Source organism: Crotalus tigris, unplaced genomic scaffold (genome assembly GCF_016545835.1).
Source record: "Crotalus tigris isolate CLP2741 ecotype Arizona unplaced genomic scaffold, ASM1654583v1 scf7180000017551.9496454, whole genome shotgun sequence".
NCBI classification, from domain to species: domain Eukaryota; kingdom Metazoa; phylum Chordata; class Lepidosauria; order Squamata; family Viperidae; genus Crotalus; species Crotalus tigris.
Genome location: NW_024096469.1, coordinates 1313266 through 1333043, shown reverse-complemented (window position 1 = coordinate 1333043; position 19778 = coordinate 1313266). Strand labels below are relative to the sequence as shown.

The window sequence follows — 19778 nt, the reverse complement described above, 5'->3', positions numbered from 1 at the left end:
AATGTACTTGAATCTTAATCATAATCATACCGCTTTTTATCGCCGTTTACTGCAGTCGTTCGTAGGCATAAAACAATAAGCTGCAGTAGGCTCGCAGATGTGATTCGAGACGACGTTTTGAAACAGGCGAACAATTTGGAAAACGCTATACTCTCCCACCTGCTTCGTTAGGAAAAAGTGGCAGTTTTTTCTTTTCTTTTTTTTTTGACACTCTAGGCGACCCGTCCGCTGCCACGGTTCTATTGGCTGGAAGGATATCAGCTGATCTTTTCCCAGTCACTTTCAATATGGCGCTGACAGTATACACTGTGGTGAGGAACGTGGGCATTAGTTCTGATTGGTTGTGCTATACATAGGGGAGCTTATATCGTGGGCTTTTCTTTAATTCTCCCCCCACTTTTCCCGCCCGATTCCTTGGGAGAGACTTTATAGTTCAGCTCCTTATCCTTTGCCTGGCGCGTGGCTTGATCCAGATAACAGCAAAAACAGAAACGTTCGAGGTCGGTATTGCCTCCTTCAGAGAACCCAGATTTCAGCCCTCCAGCTGCCCCACCTCCACGTATTTGCAGTTGCGTGCGAAGACTTGTGGAGAAATAATGCTAGTCTACAGTTCATTGAAAATTACACGTTGGCTGTAGAGTAAGTGTAAAATAATAGAGTTAAAATTATTTTATTTTACTTCTTTCCATGCTATTTCAGTTATAATTAAGATTCTTGATGGTAAGATAAAATTTAATGTTTCTCAAAAGGTAACAGTTAAATACCCAGGCCCCATCTCTGAGATGGGAGAAGGTTGTGTGCCTCAATAATTTTCTGTTGGTCATTACTGTTTCTAATACCAAGTACTGATAGTATTTCTCTAAACTGTAATTGAGAAATAGTCTTGCAAAAATAAGTTTAAGATCATTTCTCTGCAGAAGAAGAGGTACAAACAAAACGTACCCTTATTTTATATGAAAATTATAAAATTCAGTGAGAAAGTTTGCCACTGTACAGTCATGTTTCTCTCCCCCACAATCTGTATTTCAGGATTTTTTCAGGCCATAGAATCCATTAGTTTTAAAATAATCTGGAACTCTTGCTCAAGAGGCAAATTAATGTGTTGTTATGAGCACCTCTTGGAGATGGGCTTTGGTGTATTAATTGATAAGCCCAATTTCTGTTGTACCTTCCCTCCCTCCCATCCAGGACATAGCACAGAAGCATTGCTTGAGCAGGCTCCATAAAATTGTCCGGCACACTACCCACCCTCTTCACAACCTGTTTTCCTTGTTACCTTCTGGGATGAGGCTCTGTGGTATCCAAAGCAGAAAATCCAGATTCAGCCACAGTTTCGTTCCATACAGTATAAATCTTGTGAACTCTCAAGCTTCCTCCTGTTATATATTCAAGATGGACAGTGTTTAATATTCGTATGTTATGTATATGTCGGGGGTGTAGGTCTATACATATGTTGTATATACTATATATATTGTATATATTATGTTTAGGTGTGTGTCATGTATGTGTTCACTTTGAGAGCGGGCAACTAAATTTCATTTTTGATGTGTGTTGTTGTGCCCATAGTAAAAAATGACAATAAAGGTTATCTTATCTTAGAAAACTTGCTATATATGCTCCTGGGAAGTGAACTTTTTTTTACCTTTAAGCTGTCTCACAACCCTAGAGTTGTAAGGAACAGTTTGGAAAACCTTGTGCTACCTGACATGGCTGTGCATTGGGCAAGGCTATATGTACAAGATGCATAAATCCATGGATTATCCATTTTAGCCTATGTGTTGCAGAGGTCTAGGCTGTAAAATTAATTTATGGTTTGGTGTATAATGCAAACCTAGAAAATTGGATTGATTAAACTGTTAAATGAATCACAGTTAAGTTCACTGGGATAATAAATGTTACAGTAGGTGAGTATAATATGAGATGCTCTATTCTTGGGCTCTAAATTTAGAGCAGGAGTGCTGAATTATAAATGTTTGGAAATTCAGGGTATTTGCGGTAAAATAATATTTCTTTTCTTTTCAGAAAATAGTTTAAAAAAACTGATGACAAATAAATGTCTGAGGATTTGGTTGAGACTTGCCTGGGCTTCATATAGGAATGAAGCAACTCTAATTGCAATTTCAGTCAGAAATCAATCTTTTAACAAAGTCATGGAGGGTAATCGGAATCAAGACATGGAAACAGAAAGCTGCAATCTGGAGCAAAACATGGCTCAGTCACCTACAGTGAGTACAAGTGGTGGCAATGAGCCAACAGAAAATGGGGAGAAAGTAATCACAGAAGGAAAAGCAAAAGTGATTTTCCCAAATGCCAATGAAGTGTTCTATAACCCTGTCCAAGAGTTCAACAGAGATCTTACGTAAGTAGAGAATGGGGTGACTTTAAAAGCTGCTGGATTTTTTTCAGAAGTTGGATGAATGAATGAAGTTGGAATGAAGTAATGATAGGAGAGTTTATCCCTTTGGAATTTTTTTTGATGGTGGTGTGGGGAAAGAGGATACAGTTGGAATAACAAGTTGGAATTAATTTGGAGTTAGCTTTATTATGAAAATATTATCTTTATCTGAGAAAGAAGAGATGTTCTCCTGTGATTAGCTTCAGAGCGTATATTTCGTTAGGTTCTATCTTTCTTGTCTTAAGATAATTTTCATTAGCAAAGGGGTTCTGTCTGTATTTTTTCACTTTCTAAAAACCTTTGGGAGGAACTGCTATTTATTGCCACAGGAATCCTCAAGGGGACTGGCTATGTATTCAAGCATATCTACTCTAATTTTTCCCTACTTAAAGATCTTCTTTGTAAAAGTGATTTAGTGTTCCATTTCATGGACTGATCAGGCTGTAGGAGTCCTTGATGTCCATTTTTCTTTTTCTTTGTATTCCTTTTCAGAAAGGAGAACCCCAATGGCTATCAAATAGTAGATAATGGGTTTGTTTAGATCAGGGGTGTCAAACTCAATTTCATTGAGGGCCGCATCAGCATTGGGGTTGCTCTTGGGGGGGCCAGGTGGGTGTGGCCAGGGTGGGTGCAGCCTACTGCATGGGTGTGGATGGAGTGGGTGTGGCCTACTGGGTGGGCATGGGCAGCTCTGCATTGTTCGTGTCAAGGGTGCCTGTGGGGGCCTAGGCAGGAGTGGGATAGATCTGAGGGTCTCTGGCAGAAGGAGGTGGGACCAGGGCAAGCACTAAGGCGTGGTCCATTTCTTCATTCCTCATAAAGGGTGACACCTCCCCAGCATGCACCCAGGGGGCGGGGGCGACACAGCAGGGGCTGATTCCTCGCTGTTTCTAGACAGCCTTGTGGAGCTAAGACTGAATGCGTTTCAGCATAGATGGCCACCACAAAATTGTACATTGGCTCCCGGCCGGCCTGGGCCAGGGCCAATGCAGCAGGGACCGTTCCCTCACTGTTTCCAGGATAGCTTCGCGGGCCACATGAAACCACTTCGCGGGCCACATCAGGCCCCCAGGCCTTGTGCTTGACATGTCTGGTTTAGATGTTGTCAAGAGTGCATAGCTTTAGCAAGCTCCAAGTAGGTTTTCGTGTTATATTTTTGCACTTTCCAGTGTAATTTTTATTAATATGACAGTCTGTAATCATAATGTAAAAGGAACAATGTGGGAAAATGTTCATTTAGTAAGTGTATTTTCAAATATATAATTTACTACATGTGTGGAACTTTGAGCAATGCAATGAGATTCAAAGAGTTCTTGTAGATAAATACTAAAAGTTCTGAACTGATGTGCTGAGCAAATGATTTCAACGTAACGTTATTAGTACAACATTGCTATCTATGGAGTTCATTTTTAGTGGAGAAAAATGTATATGTAAAATTGGAAAGTGAAAGTCATTTGTTTTTTTAATTACTGCAAGGCTTGGGATATTTCATTCATTGAAGTAGTTTCGTAAGTATGTAATGGTATATATCAGGCAAATTGATGTTTCATGCTGTATAACAAGGAAAAAGTGTGCTGTTATATTAATAAGATAAGCAAACAATAGATCAGAAATCAGTTTCTGGTAAACAATGTAGTACTTGATGTTTATGTGCATTTTATGAAAATTTCTGGAATTTGGTCTAATTTAGCAATAATTATGCAAATTACCGTAAATGCCGGCGTACAAGGCGACCCGGTGTATAAGACGACCCTAGAACATCGTCTTATACGCCGGAAACTACCAGTATTTCCGGCGTATAAGACGACTCGGCGTATAAGACGACCCCCGTCTTTGGCGCCGATTTCAGCGCTCGCAGAAGTCGCCTTATACGCCGGCATGTACGGTACTTATTTTGAGTTAATACAGAATAAATACATATTAAGCTATAAAAAGATCTGCCTCTCTGCACTCTTGCTTTTAAAAGCTATTGGTGTAATATGGATGTAAAAATTTATTAAAATTATCTGCCACCCAACTCCCAGCAATATAAAAACAGTGGTAGGAAAGAAGAAATATATACAGTTGAAGACGCTTCTTAGACCTAAGAAGTGATGCTGATGTGTCATTTTACTTGAAAGAATTTTTGAAATGATTGATAGTTTTGGATTCTGAATTATGTAATGATCCTCTGTAAAAGTCCTGCATTCTTGAAAGGACTGTATGCATGCACAGTAGATATTTAATCTTTTGTATATTCTGGCACATTAGAGTCTGTAATATGTGCTGTTTTTCTCCCATTTAGGTGTGCCGTTATTACTGAATTTGCTCGTCTGCAGCTCTCATCCAAAGGAATTAGGAGTGAGTGGCAATGCTTTCATCACTATTCCATCTAAGGTCCATCAGATGAAAAACAGAGATGTATAAGAAGCAAAATGTAGATATTCACTTTTATTGTTTTGTAGTAACAATACAGATTTATTTTCCTGCCTGCAGAGAAAGAATGTGTATACACTTTTAATAATAAAAAAACTTAATTGGGACTTAACAAGGCAGCATTTTGATTTCCTCCCTCAAGTTATTAGAAAAAGGTTTTTTTTAGTGGCTGTGAAGTGAAATAAGCAGACCCACTTTTAATTTTCAGGAATTGTCCCGAGAATAACAATACAGAATGTTTTAATCTTCTGTAATTTGTTCTTGTTGCTTTTTAGCTAAGATTCTGTTTTATAGTTTAAAAAAGAGCAACTGCAGTTTACTTACATCATTGGAATTATGAATAGATTTTTGACAGTATGGTTCTCCATATACCTATAAGTATGTTCAGATTTTCAGTAGTGGCAAAATTAAACAGAAGAGGCAGCCTTGCAGTTATATTTATAGTAGGAGAAAACATCATTTAAAGGAGTTGAATATTTGATAATTATATAAAAAGATTTAAAGATTGAGCATTTGTTCAGACAAGATACCAAAATACAGACAAGATACTACCCCATCTTTTTTCTCCAGTTGCAGTCCCTGGGGAAGAAAATGCCTCTAAAGTGATTGTTGATCTCTCTGAAAAGGAAAAAGGTGATAACTTGGAACAACTGAATAATAGAGATACTCCAGATGAGGAGACTGCCTCAGTTGCAGAAGTGGGTGAAGTATGCCAGGTATTGTATCTATGTTTCCACATTGGGGTTTTGAGGGTGGATTGGATAATCACTCCATTGGCCATTACCAGCCTGTTGTTGCCCAGATATATTGGACTTAAAGTTTCTATCGGTGCAGCAGTTAGAATGCAGTACTGCAGGTAAACTATGCCCATTGCCAAGAGTTTGATCCTGACCGGCTCATGGTTGTCTTAGCCTTCCATCCTTCCAAAGTTGATAAATGATGACCCAGATTGTTGGAGGCAATATGCCGACATGGTAAACTGCTCAGAGGGTGCTGAAAAGCACTGTTGGAGTGGTATATAAGTGCTATTGCTATTGCTATCATTCACAGCTATCATAATCTTTGGCTGTTCTTGGTGGGAGATTGTTTGCTTGCTTGCTTGCTTAGTCATTGATTCATTCATTCATTGTTTATATTTCTCCCACAATCCAGAGACTCTCAGCGGCACACATTAAGTGTAAAACCAAATAAACTATCAATGCAATAATAAAACAACCCAATCCAAGTTTCTAACCCCGGCAACTATCTAGACTAGTTCTGCAGTTTTCTTGGCAAGGTTTTTTTTGAAGTGGTTTGCATAGCGCAAAAAGAATACTGAAGCTATTTGCATAGCATGTCTGCAGCTCCCAGTTCCAACTGCCTCTTTTGATATGAACATGAGCAGACAGCTTACTCTATACAATCCTTTCCTCTCCCAGTACCCACAGCTTCAACCCAGTATAAACCCAGTATAAGCTCAGATTAGAGGAAAATATAAAGTTCAGCACAGAACATAGCAAACCAGTCATAGCCAGCGACAGCAAATAAGTGCAAGATACAGAAACAGAAAGAAGATTGCAACAGAATAAAAGAAAATGGCTAGTAATAAAGCTGAGACAAAGCTTTCATTTGCAAATCTGACAAACCAGATCTACCAGTCTTGGAAACTCAAGATGAAAATGCTGCTAATAAGGGAAGGTACATGGAAATATATAAATGAAGCTAGGCCAGAACAACCTTCAGATGAATGGATAGAGAAAGATCAGAAAGCTGAGAGCACAAGCTCTCTTAGCATAGAAGATGATCAAATCATATATATATGTAAATGTGAAACTGCTAAAGAAATGTGGGAAGGATTACAAAAGGTGCATGAAAGAGCTAATCTAAGTAATAAATATTTATTAGAAAGCTATACCAAACCAAGCTGACGAAAGGTCAGGAAATGCAGGATTACATAAGGCATACCTTGGAAATGGTTGAATACTTGTGAGGTATAGGAGAAGAAATAAAAGATTTTCATGGTGCAGCACTATTATTTAGTGGTTTATCAGAAAGTTATGAAAGACTTGTCGGATGCACATCCAGATGACAATCTAACATTGGAATATGTTAAGGGCAAGCTTATAAGGAGTAGTTGTTGAGTGGGGGTGTTGGAATACATGTTAGAATGTGTTTTGTATTGCAACAACAACAGAATTATTCAGCCAGTAGATGGCAGTATTTAGTTTGCATCTATGGTTATAATCTGTGATTCCTTTTGTTTTGAGGAGAGTTTCCTGTGGCAGTTGAAAAACCGTTATTGTACACTGTACACTTTATTTGATCAGTATGGCTATGTAACCATTCTCTGCTACCAATCTATATGGCTATATAATAATCACCTGCTATCATTTCTGTATAATAAAACAGAATTTTCTAACACCTTACAACTTCTGGGATTTGACTGATCACTTTCTGTGATCACCCTCTTTAATAATTCTTTTGAAGTAAAGAATCTAGGACTTCGGAATAATTGCTCATTTCAGCATAAGCTAAAGCATTCAAAGGGACCACTTTAAGATATGATGCAAGCTTTTGAATTGTTTTGCGCAGGGGTAGGGGGTCAAGCATCGTAAAACACTTGGGAAAGACACATTCTGAACATTTCTGTTTGATATTTTTGAAATTGTCAGGGCCGCTTTGGAAGTTGAAGCAGGGATGATCCGCATAGTTTCAAGTCAGATATTGAGCTTTTTAAAGTTAGTTGCAATATTTCTTCCAGTTTTTCTTTAATTTTTTTCCTGCCTTTTACAGGAGGGACTCAAAGTGCTGGAGGCTCTGGCTGCTTCTGGACTGCGTTCCATCCGGTTTGCAAAGGAAGTGCCTGGCATTCACAGTGTAGTAGCTAATGATAATTCTTCTAAGGCTGTTGAATTCATCACCCAAAACATTAAGCTCAATGGCGTGGAACACCTGGTGACTCCAAGCTTGTCAGATGCTCGGTTAGTAAGCTTCTATACAAGAGAGGGATGCCAATTATTATTATGTTTTTAATCCTTTGATCATTTAACATCCTGAGGCATAGCAGATAAACTCTTGCTTTGCAAAGGAAATAGGATTTTCATACAACAATGTAGTAACAGTGGGAGTTAAAAAAAAGGAAGAGCAAATTAGATTCATGCAAACTCACTTAGGCACTTTGTAATACTTGACTGACATATTCTTTAATATAGAATAGCATGCAAATTTGTTCAGTGAGCCTTGGGGAGTGATAATACTGTTTTATTTTATGTCTTGAGCTAATTCTAACTATGAGAAAAGTCATTTACAAAAAACTTGTTGTATTGAGAATAGTTTGTATTATCCTTTTGTTTTGACACGATCAGGTGAATATTCTGTTGTACAAAATGAGGTGGGGAGAATTTATAAAGTTTAAATACTATTTAGCTTTCATGTTTTTCTGCATTGTCATGATTATGTGGTGTTAAGTTAGTTTTCTGACAGCTAACAAAGATAATAACAGAAAAACAAGTCAGAGAGAAAGGAGTGTGATATGTAATTTTGAATATATATTAATTAGAAGGCTACTGAGTGATTAATTAATACTGTTTATGATAATTAATTATATCTATTATTGTTAAATACATGTTGTTAGTTAAATACATGTACCCAGACAATATGCTGTTTCTAAATATTGAAAATGTTACCTGGAAATACCCCAACCCTAACCCCAACCCTAACCCAAACCTCAATCCTAATCCTGACCCCATTTTATCCCCAAACACTAATAATTCGAGAGGGATGAGAGGGGAGGAAGGTGAAGGGAGGAAGTAGGATGGTAAGAGGAGAAGGGGAGGGGAAGAGAGTAGTGAGGGGAGGAGAGAAAGAGGAGGGAAGTAAGGAAGGTATTAGGGAGGGTGGATGCAGCTTGGGGGGAACGAGCAAGCGGCACCTATGGTTATGGTTATGGTTATGATTATGAATTTATTTTATTTTGTAAAGTGAATTTTGTTGTATAACTATGTTGGATAAATGGAAAATAAAAAAAATTATTAAAAAAAAACCTAATAATTTTTTTTTTAAAAAAACAAAGATGATAACAAACCTCGGGATCATAAATGAGAAAGCCAATATTTATCTGCACACTGCATGAACCTTGGTCTCCACAAAGGGCCAGTCAGATGTATGCTAAGAAGCGCGGTGGCTCGGTGGCTTAATGATGCTGGAGATGGTCTCGGCTTCTGTGGTTTGAGCGTAAGCACTGTGTGGCAGGGTGAGCATCTGTTGCTCGCCTCAGCTTCTGTCCACCTAGTAGTTCAAAAGCATGTTCTATGCAAGTAGATAAATAGGTATCACTTTGGTAGGGAGAGGAGCTGGTGCTTTGTACAGGCAGATTTCTGACGGCTCTGAACCTTCCTAGTTGCAGTGCCTGTTTGAGGGGCACCTTTGGGAAGGGAGAGGGCAGAAAGAGCCGCTCCTCTTGCTCTCTCCACTTCGCCCTCCTGTGGCGCACTTCGGGAAGTGCGCAAGCGTCTCCTATACCAGGGCTGGTACCTTGGCAATAGCATTGTGGTCTCCTGGCTACTGCAACAATACCATACACTAATAATAATAGGCATATGGTACTTAGGAAGATTATCATGACTTGGGGCAGAATTGCCACTTGTGTAGGTTTGGGAAGTACAGCCGAATCACCGCTGAATAGAGACGATATGCAGGTCCTGTATTTCAGCTGTGTTTCTAATTATCCCATTCTTCAGTCTGTCATCAGGGCACAATGTCTTATTCAAAAATAAAAATACGTGAAGGAGTTAATTTTCCTGAATTTCCATCTCTTTCTATTCTTGTGCCAGCTAAAACATCCTCTCTTTATTGAGCAACTTATCCGTCTATTCCCCTCTTCTTCTATGGAATTAAGTTGGAGAAACTCTTTGACTTGCGCTAGATATGTATTCATTGGCCTAATCTTTTGCTGATCTAGAATCATATTATGGGCATGCCTCATAATGAAAATAATCTCTATATGAGCAGCCAGCCTGCCAGGGAAAATAGCTGATCCTCCATTTTAGGCACAGTTTTCTGCATATACCAAACGCTTTAGCATAGAGAAGGCTTAACTGAGCTTCCTTTTCAACTGAAGCAGGCATCTACTGTTTCATAGAATTTCCTGCTTCCTCCTTTCTAGCTATTGGATGTACCATGCCTAATCATGTCTGTCTGTCTCTGTCTGTCTGTCTCTCTCTCTCTCTCTCTCGTGCAGGATGCTGCTGTATCGCAGAAAGGCAGCTAAAGAATTCTTTGATATTATTGATCTGGACCCATATGGCAGCCCTTCTGGTTTCTTGGATGCTGTGGTGCAGTGTGTGAGGGATGGAGGTGAGTTGGTTCTTTTTTTTTTTCAGTTCTAGGTATTAATAATAATAATAAACTTTATTGTCATTGTATGTATATACACAGTATACTCATACAACGAAATTTACGTGACACCCAAAGACCACCCACACACATAATCCCCAAACACACTCCCACCTACCCCTAAAACCACCCAAACATCCACCCAACAGATCAAGTAATACTGTCCAACAGTTCACTGATGGTGGCCCTTTAGTTCATTATTGAGTGGAATTATAGCTCTGGGGTAAAAACTATTCAGAAAACCTGTGGTCCGAGTTTTCATTGTTCTGTATCCTCTGCCAGAAGGCAACAGTCCATAAAGATTGTAAGCAGGATGGGAAGTGTCTCTGAGAATGTTACGCAACTTCCTCAAACAGTGAGATTCGAAAATGTTGTCCAGGGCTGGTAGCTGGAGTCCAATAATATTCTGGGCAGTTTTAATGATTCTCTGTAGAGCTTTTTTGTCCGCTACAGAGCTGCTCCCATACCAGGCAAGAATGCCGTATGTCAGGACACTCTCAATGGTGCTTTGATAGTAGGACAGAAGTAGATGCTGAGATAGATTTATCTTTCTGAGCATTGTCAGGAAGTACAGCCTCTTCTGTGCCTTCTTCACAAGCATGTTAGCATTCATAGTCCATGAGAGGTCCTCCAAGATATATTGTTATTAATAGTGAAAAAGGGCTTAGAATACTGTTTTTTTCAGAGTTTTCTTGATAAAGGTTTCCACCTTTTTTAACGGCAGATTAAAATAACAACATGGGTTTCATATTGCAAAATTTGTTTTCTAAAATGGGGTGTATCTATAGCCATAACTTGACTCCTGCTCTGTAGGAAATTGTAATGATGTTCCAGAGGATATCAAACTGTTCAAGAATGATTGAGCCATTATTATTTGTTTGTTTATTTGATTTTTATCACACCTTTATTGCTTTGTAAGTAACTCAGAGCAGCTGGCATACATAATACTCCTTCCTCCAATTTTCCACACAACAACAACCACATGAAGGCGGTTGGGCTGAGAGTCACTAGCCTAAAGTCACCCAGACAGTTTTCATGCCCAAGGCAGGACTAGAATTCAAACTCCTGGATTCTAGCCTGGTGCCTTAACCGCTAGACCGAACGAGCTCTCAGTGTGAACGTTACAGAGTAAAAGGAAGAAAACCAGGACTCTAGAGCAGGGGTAGTCAACCTTGGCTCTTTTATGACTCGTGGACTTCAACTCCTAAGCTGGCTCAGGAATTCTGGGAATTGAAGTCCACGAGTCATAAAAGAGCCAAGGTTGACTACCCCTGCTCTAGAGTCTGGAATCAGGCCCAAGTCTTTTCATACTGGCAAATTATATTGCTCCCTCTCTGTGCCTGACACTGTAGGAAGAGCAGACCTTTTTTGGAGAGAAGGAAGTAGAATTACACTGGCTCAGCTGTGGGGCAGCTTCTAGAGCGAAGCCTTTGGCACACGGTCATCGACTCTTCTTGTCTGTTCCCCCTTAGCTCCTTTGGTATGTTTGGGAGAAGTGTTGGTTTGCATTGTTTTCTACAATTTGCCTTCAATAGGTCTGCTATGTGTTACATGCACCGACATGGCTGTATTGGCTGGGAAATTGGGGGAAACATGCTACAGCAAATATGGAGGCGTGTCCATCAGCACCACCTACTGTCATGAGATGGTGAGTAGGAGAGAGTGCCAGGCAATGAGATGCTTATATACCAGGGGTGTCAAACTCAATTTCATTGAGGGCCGCATCAGCATTGGGGTTGCCCTCGGGGCCGGGTGGGTGTGGCCAGGGTGGGTGTGGCCTACTGGGTGGGCGTGGATGGAGTGGGTGTGGCCTATTGGGTGGGCATGGCCAGCTCTACATCGTTCGCGTCAAGGGTGCCTGTGGGGGCCTAGGCAGGAGTGGGACAGATCTGATGGTCTCTGGTAGAAGGGGGTGGGACCGGGGCAAACGCCAAGGCATGGTCCATTTCTTCACAAAGGGTGACACCTCCCCCACATGCACCCAGGGGGCGGGGGCGACACAGCAGGGGCTGGTTCCTCGCTGTTTCTAGACAGCCTTGTGGAGCTAAGACTGAATGCGTTTCAGCATAGATCACCATCACAAAATTGTATATTGGCTCCTGGCCGGCCTGGGCCAGGGCCAAGGCAGCAAGGGCCCTTCCCTCACTGTTTCCAGGATGGCTTCGCGGGCCACATGAAACCACTTCGTGGGTGGCATCCGGCCTCGGGGCCTTGTGTTTGACATGTTATATACTATGGCCATTTTTTTCTCCCTGTTATTATGCTCAAAAGGAAATTGATATTTCCCAAATTAGCAAGGACAGCTAGTAGTAACTAGTAAAGTCTTATAAGTATTACAATACTGGGGTTGGGAAAGAATGGAATGGGAACATCACGTGCTGTGAAGAATATGCAGAGGTCTTACGTATCCTCTGAAAACTTAGCCATTTTGTGCCCAGTGCCCAAAGGCAGAAGGAATCCTCGCTGTACCATCCTTTTTCTTTCAGGCCCTGCGAATTATCCTGCACAGCCTGGATCTTCGTGCCAACTGCTACCAGCGCTATATTGTTCCACTGTTGTCTGTCAGTGTGGACTTTTACATCCGTGTGTTTGTTCGCGTTTTCAGTGGACCATCCAAGGTCAAAGCTTCTGCGAGGTGAGCACTTGGCTCAAGATGGTGTTTCGCTTTTTCTGCTGTGTTTCCCCTGCGGAGGAAAAACATTCAGATCTCCTGCTAGCTTTCCAACTATTCCCAATTTGTTGCATTCAGAAAGAGGATGTCCAGTATAGCCGGCATGACTCAAGGCCGATACCTGGGCATCTCCTTCTTTGCCCCATCTTAGGAACTCTTCTTTTCTCTCTCTTGGCAGCAAACAGGCCTTGGTTTATAACTGTGTGGGCTGTGGATCATTTCATATCCAGAGACTTGGCAAGGTGGTCAGCGATGGAAAAAAGTAAGAGTTCTTTATAGTTTTGTTAGCGTAGCAGCAGTTTCCTTTATTCTGCTGCCTAAACCATTTTGGTGGATACATTCTTTTCCTGCTAGATATTTTCTCCCGCATTGGTCATAGCGGAAAATGAATTTGACAGAAACTTAGATAGACAAAAATTCTTACTGGGAAATATGGCCTCTCATTTACTGCCTCTCAGCATTAGAAATCGACTACTTTTTTCCCCAGTCGAAACGTTGCTGCTGAGGATTCAGAGGCTTAACTCTGAGCAGATGTTTCTGATGCTTGATCTATACTCTGCTAGCGAAGAGAGACCTGAGGGCCATTGGCCTTTAGTCTCTTGGACTTTCAGACCACCTGGGCTTGTAACATAAAGGACTCCTTTGATAATTAGGGAGGAAGCAGACCCATCTGTTGTTACGATTTGGCTTCATGGCATCTGCTTCTCTTCTGTGTAACCCCACAGCTTCAACTATAAGGCTGCTTGTGGCCCCCCTGTAGGTCCGTCCTGTGAACATTGTCACCAGCACCACCAGGTGAGCTGGGATTAGTATGTAGCCTCATGGCTTACGTGTTCTTGGAGAAGTGATTTTTCCCAAGCTGATATTTCCTCCTCCTTGTCCTGCAGCTGGCTGGCCCCATGTGGGCAGCACCACTTCATGATTTGGGTTTTGTCCAGCGAGTCTTGTCAGCGGTTGAGAGTAACCCAGGCCGCTTTCAGACAAATCAACGGATTCAGGGCATCCTGAGCATGGTGATGGAGGTGAGGAGGATGGCTGTTTGCAGAGTGAATAGGGTGATTCTGCGTTCAGATCGCCCCCAGAAGCAAAAATCTGTCATCAAGTAGTAAAATAGTGGAGAGCTAGCCTGCAGACCACCAGGTGTTGCAGGTAGCATTGCTCTGTTCAACTTTAGGCAGCCTTCCCCTTTGCAAGGCACCAATGTTCAAGCCATGGTCTGGGTTCTGGCAAGCCCACTGACATCTTTTTTATGAGATAATTGTAATAGTGAACAAGCTTACCTAAAAGGGAACCTCTTCTAGTCAGCCTAAAAAGTGCCTTCAGAATGGATCATCGTTGAAAGCAGAATGTGGCTAAAAGATGGTTACAGTAGTAGATATGCCTCTTCTGTAACTTCACTAGAAAATTTCCTTATGTAATTAGAATCTGCTTTTCTCTGCTTGTAGGAACTACCTGATGTCCCTCTCTATTATACCCTTGATAAACTCAGTAAAACCATCCATTCTAACAGTCCTTCTCTACTGCAGTTCAGGTAAGATGAACTTACTAATTTGCACCAAGATCTTGTATTTAACTTTAAAAAGGGATATCCTAAGATAGGCTGTGAATGTGGCGATAGGTGGGATTTCCTTGCATCTGCCGGTTTGAATGCCATTGTGATGCTGAGGAGAGAATAGGTTTTTTTGTGGTAGTCCTAACAATAGTGATATATTAATCAGGACCTTGCTAAGAGACACGCTGTTTTTTTTTTTAGCAAGTTATCTAGTCTTGTGAATCTGTGAATCTTTTCAAACTCCAGCGGGATAGTCATCACATGCAGATGGCTCAGGCCCCATTGCCTGACAAACATGCTGTTTAAAAGATTCCTTCTCTAGGGCGCGGCGGTTGATTCAGGGATACATTTTGATTTGGGTGATTTGGAAACACAGCTTCTGAGGGCCTCTAGCATGCTACGTCATGTGATTTTAAGGATATACTAAGAATATATTTCAGAGGATGATAGAGAAGAAGCTGTAAAAAAAAAAGAAACAGAATTTGAATATACAATATAAGGGGAAAAAATAGATTTGACCCAATTGGAGTCTCATGTTTAGATGATTGTGCCAGTTTTTCTGCTGCCTTAAACAGAATGTTGACCTGTTTCAATGGTTGTCGGGGGCTTCTGCTAAATCTTTTTTCTCAGGGAGGTTAGGGCATGTTTGAATATAAGCCTTCTCTGGATTCTTTTTCAGATCAGCTCTTCTTCACGCTGGCCACCAAGTGTCGCTTTCTCACGCCTGCAAGAATGCTATCAAAACAGATGCACCATCATCTGTGCTTTGGGACATTATGCGCTGCTGGGTGAGCCTGGTCTTACTTTATCACATAAGGCAGTTTTTCTTTTCTGGCTTTATAAAAACGATTGACACTGTATAATAACTATGGAGGCCTCTAACTTGTAAGGCTATTCCAGGCATCAAGAGATAATTTCTGGTTTCTCCTCTAGTTTTTTAGGCAAAACCAATCAGCTTAAACTAATTTCTTTCTGCATGTATGTCCCGTGCTTTTTTGTTGAAGCTTTAATAAAGATTCAGTGTGAGGTAGCCCTAAAAGATTTGTAATAATAATAATAATAACAACAACAACAACAACAACAATAATAGTAATAATTCCGAGACATCCCTTCTACGGTTGGTTGCCTTTGCTCTTGCCTACGCTCTTCCTCTTAGGCCCTTTTTAAAGATTAAACTGCTGTTCCTTCTCTTCCTTCTGCCCATCCCCACTTGCAGGAGCAGCTCAACCCTGTGAAACGAGAGCGCCTTTCAGAGAACAGCCCAGCTGCTCACATCCTTTCCGTGGAACCCAAGTAGGTGATTGTCACATGGTAGAACTGGGCTTGAGATGAGCAAATGTGGATTTTGAACTGAGGAACAAATTGCTTTAGGTGCAGGATATTAAAAACCTGGATGTTTTGAAGGCGGAAACCTAAAGTTTCATACATACATACATACATACAAACAAACATACATACATAATAGAGAGGATGGCTGTAGAGGGAGGAGAATCTCCCAAGAGTGTTATTTTGAAGCTGTTTCTTTGCAGAGAAAAATATAAGCTACTGAACTCTCCTACCGCTGGCAGAACTTACTAAAAAGGCTTCCATGGGGGTTAGAATTCTATCATGTGCTCTAATCTGCCCCTTATTCTGATTTTCTATACATTTTGTACAGGTTGCAGGCGTCCTTCACTGTCCGAGCAGATGCTAATCCTAAATCACGAAAACAGAGACTCCGACGGTTTCAGATGAATCCCGAGCCCTTCTGGGGGCCCAAAGCGAGAGCAAAAGCAGGGTAAAGGGACTGAAAGAGAATCATGGGGTGCTGGGAGGAAATCGGAACATCCAGATATAAAACTCTTCTGGGATTACAATCTATGATGTTTGAAGGAAAAAACCCAGTCGTTTCTTCTTTGTAAAACTGATGCCAGATGTATTGTTTGGTCTGTGAATTATAGTCTTGTTAATAGAACTTTTGTCTTGGAAGATTGTGTGGCATAGCTAGTATCTTCCTCTGCATCTTGACTCCCTTCTCAGAAAATAAAAAAGCTTACGCACATATCATAGCTACAGCTCAGGCCCTTGGCTGACGTTGCCACTATGTCTCTTTGCTGGGTGCAACCTAATCGTAGAAGGAATGTAGGCCAGTCCTCCTGGGTGCAGAAGTGGGTGGGTGTCTTGCCACTCACACTCAAGGTTTTTACAGGGTTTGCTGCACTTTTCCGTTATGAGCCTTTTTGGTGTCCCTTTAAAAGCAAAGGGCAGCTGCCTTCGTTCATGCCTAATTATATTTCTGGGTTAGGGGTGGGATTTCCTCTTGTCTGCAGGAAAAGAGAAAATTACATCAAAACAAGAGGAAAGTGTGCACAGAAGGGGATGATAGTTCTCAGCTAAAAAACTTTCCATGCAAAAGGTTCCGGCAGGTAAGTGGCCACAGTTACTCTGCATGATAAGAAGCTAATTGAAGGCTCATGGAAGGAAATGGGCAGCATATTTTTGGAATTCGGTTTATTGTGATAGCACAGGTCCAGGAAGAAATGTGATTGGCATGTGACAGAAAAGGATCGTGGCACCTTGCTGCATTTGGCTTCCATAACATTTGGGCGTGGGATTGGATCAGTGGGTTGATATAGTTGGGTTATAGCACAGATGGAAACATCTGGATCTAAAGGAAATTACCTTTTACAAGAGCAGCTTTTCAGGTGACTGCACTAATCTAGAACCAGTGCAGGGTCTAAGCTTTCTGAGAAAGGGAAAAAAATAGATTGGGGGCTTTCTTCTCCATACAAGGGATCTGGAAACTTCAGGGGCATGCAGTTTGCCTCCTAGAAACAGAAAACATTCACAAAGCTTTAGGGTTTTTAAGCCACAGATAAGTAAAGATACTAATGAGTAAGAAGTATCTGCTCTAGCTTAAGGGTGGTATCCAGAACCAATAATCTTTCATACCTAGCCAGTCCATTTTAACCAATGTTATAATTGATAGACAATTCCAATTAAGTACCAGGATATCCTCTGAAAATAGATTTGGCTGCTCCTGAGTTTAAAATGATCTACTAAGCTAAAGTGCTGCTTGCTTGATACTTTACCAAACTGCTCAGTTTTGGCAGACCTAAAGCAGCAGCAAAAATTTGAGTCTTTGTGGAGGCGCATTAAGACTATACAGACCATAGACACACTCAGAATAATCTCATTGCTATTTCTGACTACTAAAGATAATGCATGGTGAAGACAGCATGGTCCATTCCCCAGAGTTGCTGAGTGCGTTATCCAGGCAGTTTCTTTTTTGTTAAAAAGCATTCAGCTAGTTATATAGTGGTTGGACTACGTGCAATAATATAAATGTCTTTAAGTTGTCCCCACTGAATGCCATTTTCCTTCCCAGGGTGACTGTTCATTGGGAGACAAATGCTGCTACTCTCACGAGACCCAGGGTGAAACACCATGACAGCAGTGTGACAAAAGAGTCCCGAATGCCTGATGTGATTTTTATTTTTGCATTTACAGGCGATCTTTATATTTTAATGACTGTCAAAATGTGCACGCCAATTAAATACTATTATCTTTTGATGATGTTTGGGTTTGTGATTGTTTAATAGTGATGGGGGTTAACACTGTTAACACTATCTAAGAACCATTTCAGCTGGATGTCTTTCCACTTTTTTTAATCTGTCTGCACCAGTCTGCATGCAGAAAACCCCAGGGCTGAGACATTTTTATGTGACATATTTATTGCTATTGGGAAGCTAGGTAACTCTGGGTAAAACAGAGCAGTGATATGACTTGGTGTAAAGCAGCTTCCTACGATTGGCAGAAATATTATGTTTCAGGCTATATGATTTTCTTTCATCATACATATAGTTCTGGTCAAAATCTCAGGGTAAGAGTCCCACAATTATTCTCCCCCCTCCCCCGTTACTTATATAAGCCCATTCATTGCTCTTTTCAAGTTGATGGTAGGTCTCTCAATAAAGCTAGAATGAAGTAGCAAGTTAAGTGTCCTTAGTGTTTGCTGACCTTGGTATTTTATTGAAGACTTTTCATTAAACCAGATAATATCATCAGGCTAGAACTGTTGATGTTTCCTAGTTTGGGTAATAAACATCTGCAAGAAAACGACCAAATTCAGAGAGCATCAAGACCCCTCATTTCAACTCTGATCTACAAATATTCTTGGTAAGTAACAAGTTACATAGATAACTTTATCCACATATGCATTCTTTCCTGAGAACTGGTGCAAGTACTTTAATCTAAGTCACACCTTAATAGTGAGATGTTACTGATGTGAACCAAAGTTGAATAAGACATTATAAAACAAATCTAAGTGATTTATCAAGTATAGCAGACATGTCAAACACAAGGCCCACGGCTCATTCGCCCCACCCTCCCTTTCCCTGGCCCTCACCTTGCCAGGCCTCACTTCCCATCACCTTGCCGGGCCTAACCTCCCATCGCATGGCCCTCACCTTGCCAGGCCTCACCTCCCCTGGCCCAGCCCCCGTCTTGCCTGGCCTCACCTGTCCCACACCTTGCTGCGCCTCGCCCAGCTCCCACCTTGCCCAGACTCACCTGGCATCCTGTGGTCCTTGCCTTGCCAGACCTTCCCTCCCCTCCCCTTGCCCGTCCACGTTGCCAAGCCTCACAAGGTCATACCTAGCCCTTGCCTTGCCGGGCCTCATTTCCCCTTGCCCGGCCCTCCCCTCCCCTCGCCCAGCCCTCACCTTACCAAGCCTCACCTCTTGCCCAGCCCTCCCCTTGCTGGCCCTCCCCTCCCTTGTCACATCCCCCACCTTGCCTGGCCTCACCTGGTCCCACCCGGTCCTTGCCTTGCCAGACATCCCCTCCAAACACCCAGCCCTCCCCTTGGTGGGGCTCACCTCCCCTCACCCAGCTTTGCCTTACAGGGCTCCCCTCCCCCTCCCCTTGCTGGGCTGCACCTACCCACACCTGGCCCTTGCCTTGCCAGGCCTCTCCTCCCCTCTCCCGGCCCTCACCTTGCCCAGTCTCACATGGTATCCCATGGTCTTTGCCTTGCTGTGCCGTGCCTCCCCTTTCCTCCCCTCGCCCAGCCTCCCTCCCCTCCCCTTCTCTCGCCCAGCCCTAGCCTTGCCTGGTCTCACCTAGTGTCCCCCAGTCCTCGCCAGATCTCTCCTCCCCTCGCCCATCTTGCTAGGCCTCACATGGTCTTACCCAGCCTTTGCCTTGCCAGGCCTCACCTACCCTGGCCCAGCCCCCGCCTTGCCTGGCCTCACCTGGCCGTCACCTTGCCAGGTCTCACCTGTTCTTGCCATACCGGCCCTCACCTCTCTCCCAGCCCTCCTCTTGCTGTGCCTCCCTTTCCCCTGCCCAACCCTCAGCTTGCTGGGTCTCCCCTCCCCTCATCTGGCTTT

General features: G+C 42.1%; 1 protein-coding gene across 3 annotated transcripts; it reads left to right on the top strand.

The window, feature by feature from the left end:
- Positions 1-286: 286 nt before the first annotated feature.
- Positions 287-17956, top strand: TRMT1 (tRNA methyltransferase 1). 3 transcript variants are annotated; one of them, XM_039342986.1, is made up of 17 exons: positions 287-311; positions 2023-2359; positions 4680-4735; positions 5381-5526; positions 7583-7770; positions 10029-10144; positions 11719-11831; positions 12670-12818; positions 13033-13116; positions 13580-13649; positions 13742-13876; positions 14300-14385; positions 15086-15194; positions 15623-15699; positions 16064-16183; positions 16691-16811; positions 17774-17956. In XM_039342986.1, the coding sequence occupies exons 2-17, from the start codon at positions 2043-2045 to the stop codon at positions 17834-17836; spliced, it is 1950 nt and encodes a 649-aa protein (XP_039198920.1). In that variant the 5' UTR covers positions 287-311; positions 2023-2042; the 3' UTR covers positions 17837-17956. The 3 variants fall into 3 exon arrangements, with proteins under 3 accessions (XP_039198920.1, XP_039198912.1, XP_039198904.1); XM_039342978.1 differs by lacking the exon at positions 287-311 and adding an exon at positions 318-500; XM_039342970.1 differs by lacking the exon at positions 287-311 and adding an exon at positions 318-639.
- The last annotated feature ends 1822 nt before the right edge of the window (positions 17957-19778 follow it).

Excerpts from the sequence above, each read along its gene's own strand:
- TRMT1 (XM_039342986.1), top strand. The coding sequence starts at position 2,043 with ATGACAAATAAATGTCTGAGGATTTGGTTGAGACTTGCCTGGGCTTCA. Across the intron at positions 10,145-11,718 it reads GCAGTGTGTGAGGGATGGAG|GTCTGCTATGTGTTACATGC; the intron begins GTGAGTTGGTTC and ends TGCCTTCAATAG. Across the intron at positions 13,877-14,299 it reads TCCTGAGCATGGTGATGGAG|GAACTACCTGATGTCCCTCT; the intron begins GTGAGGAGGATG and ends CTCTGCTTGTAG.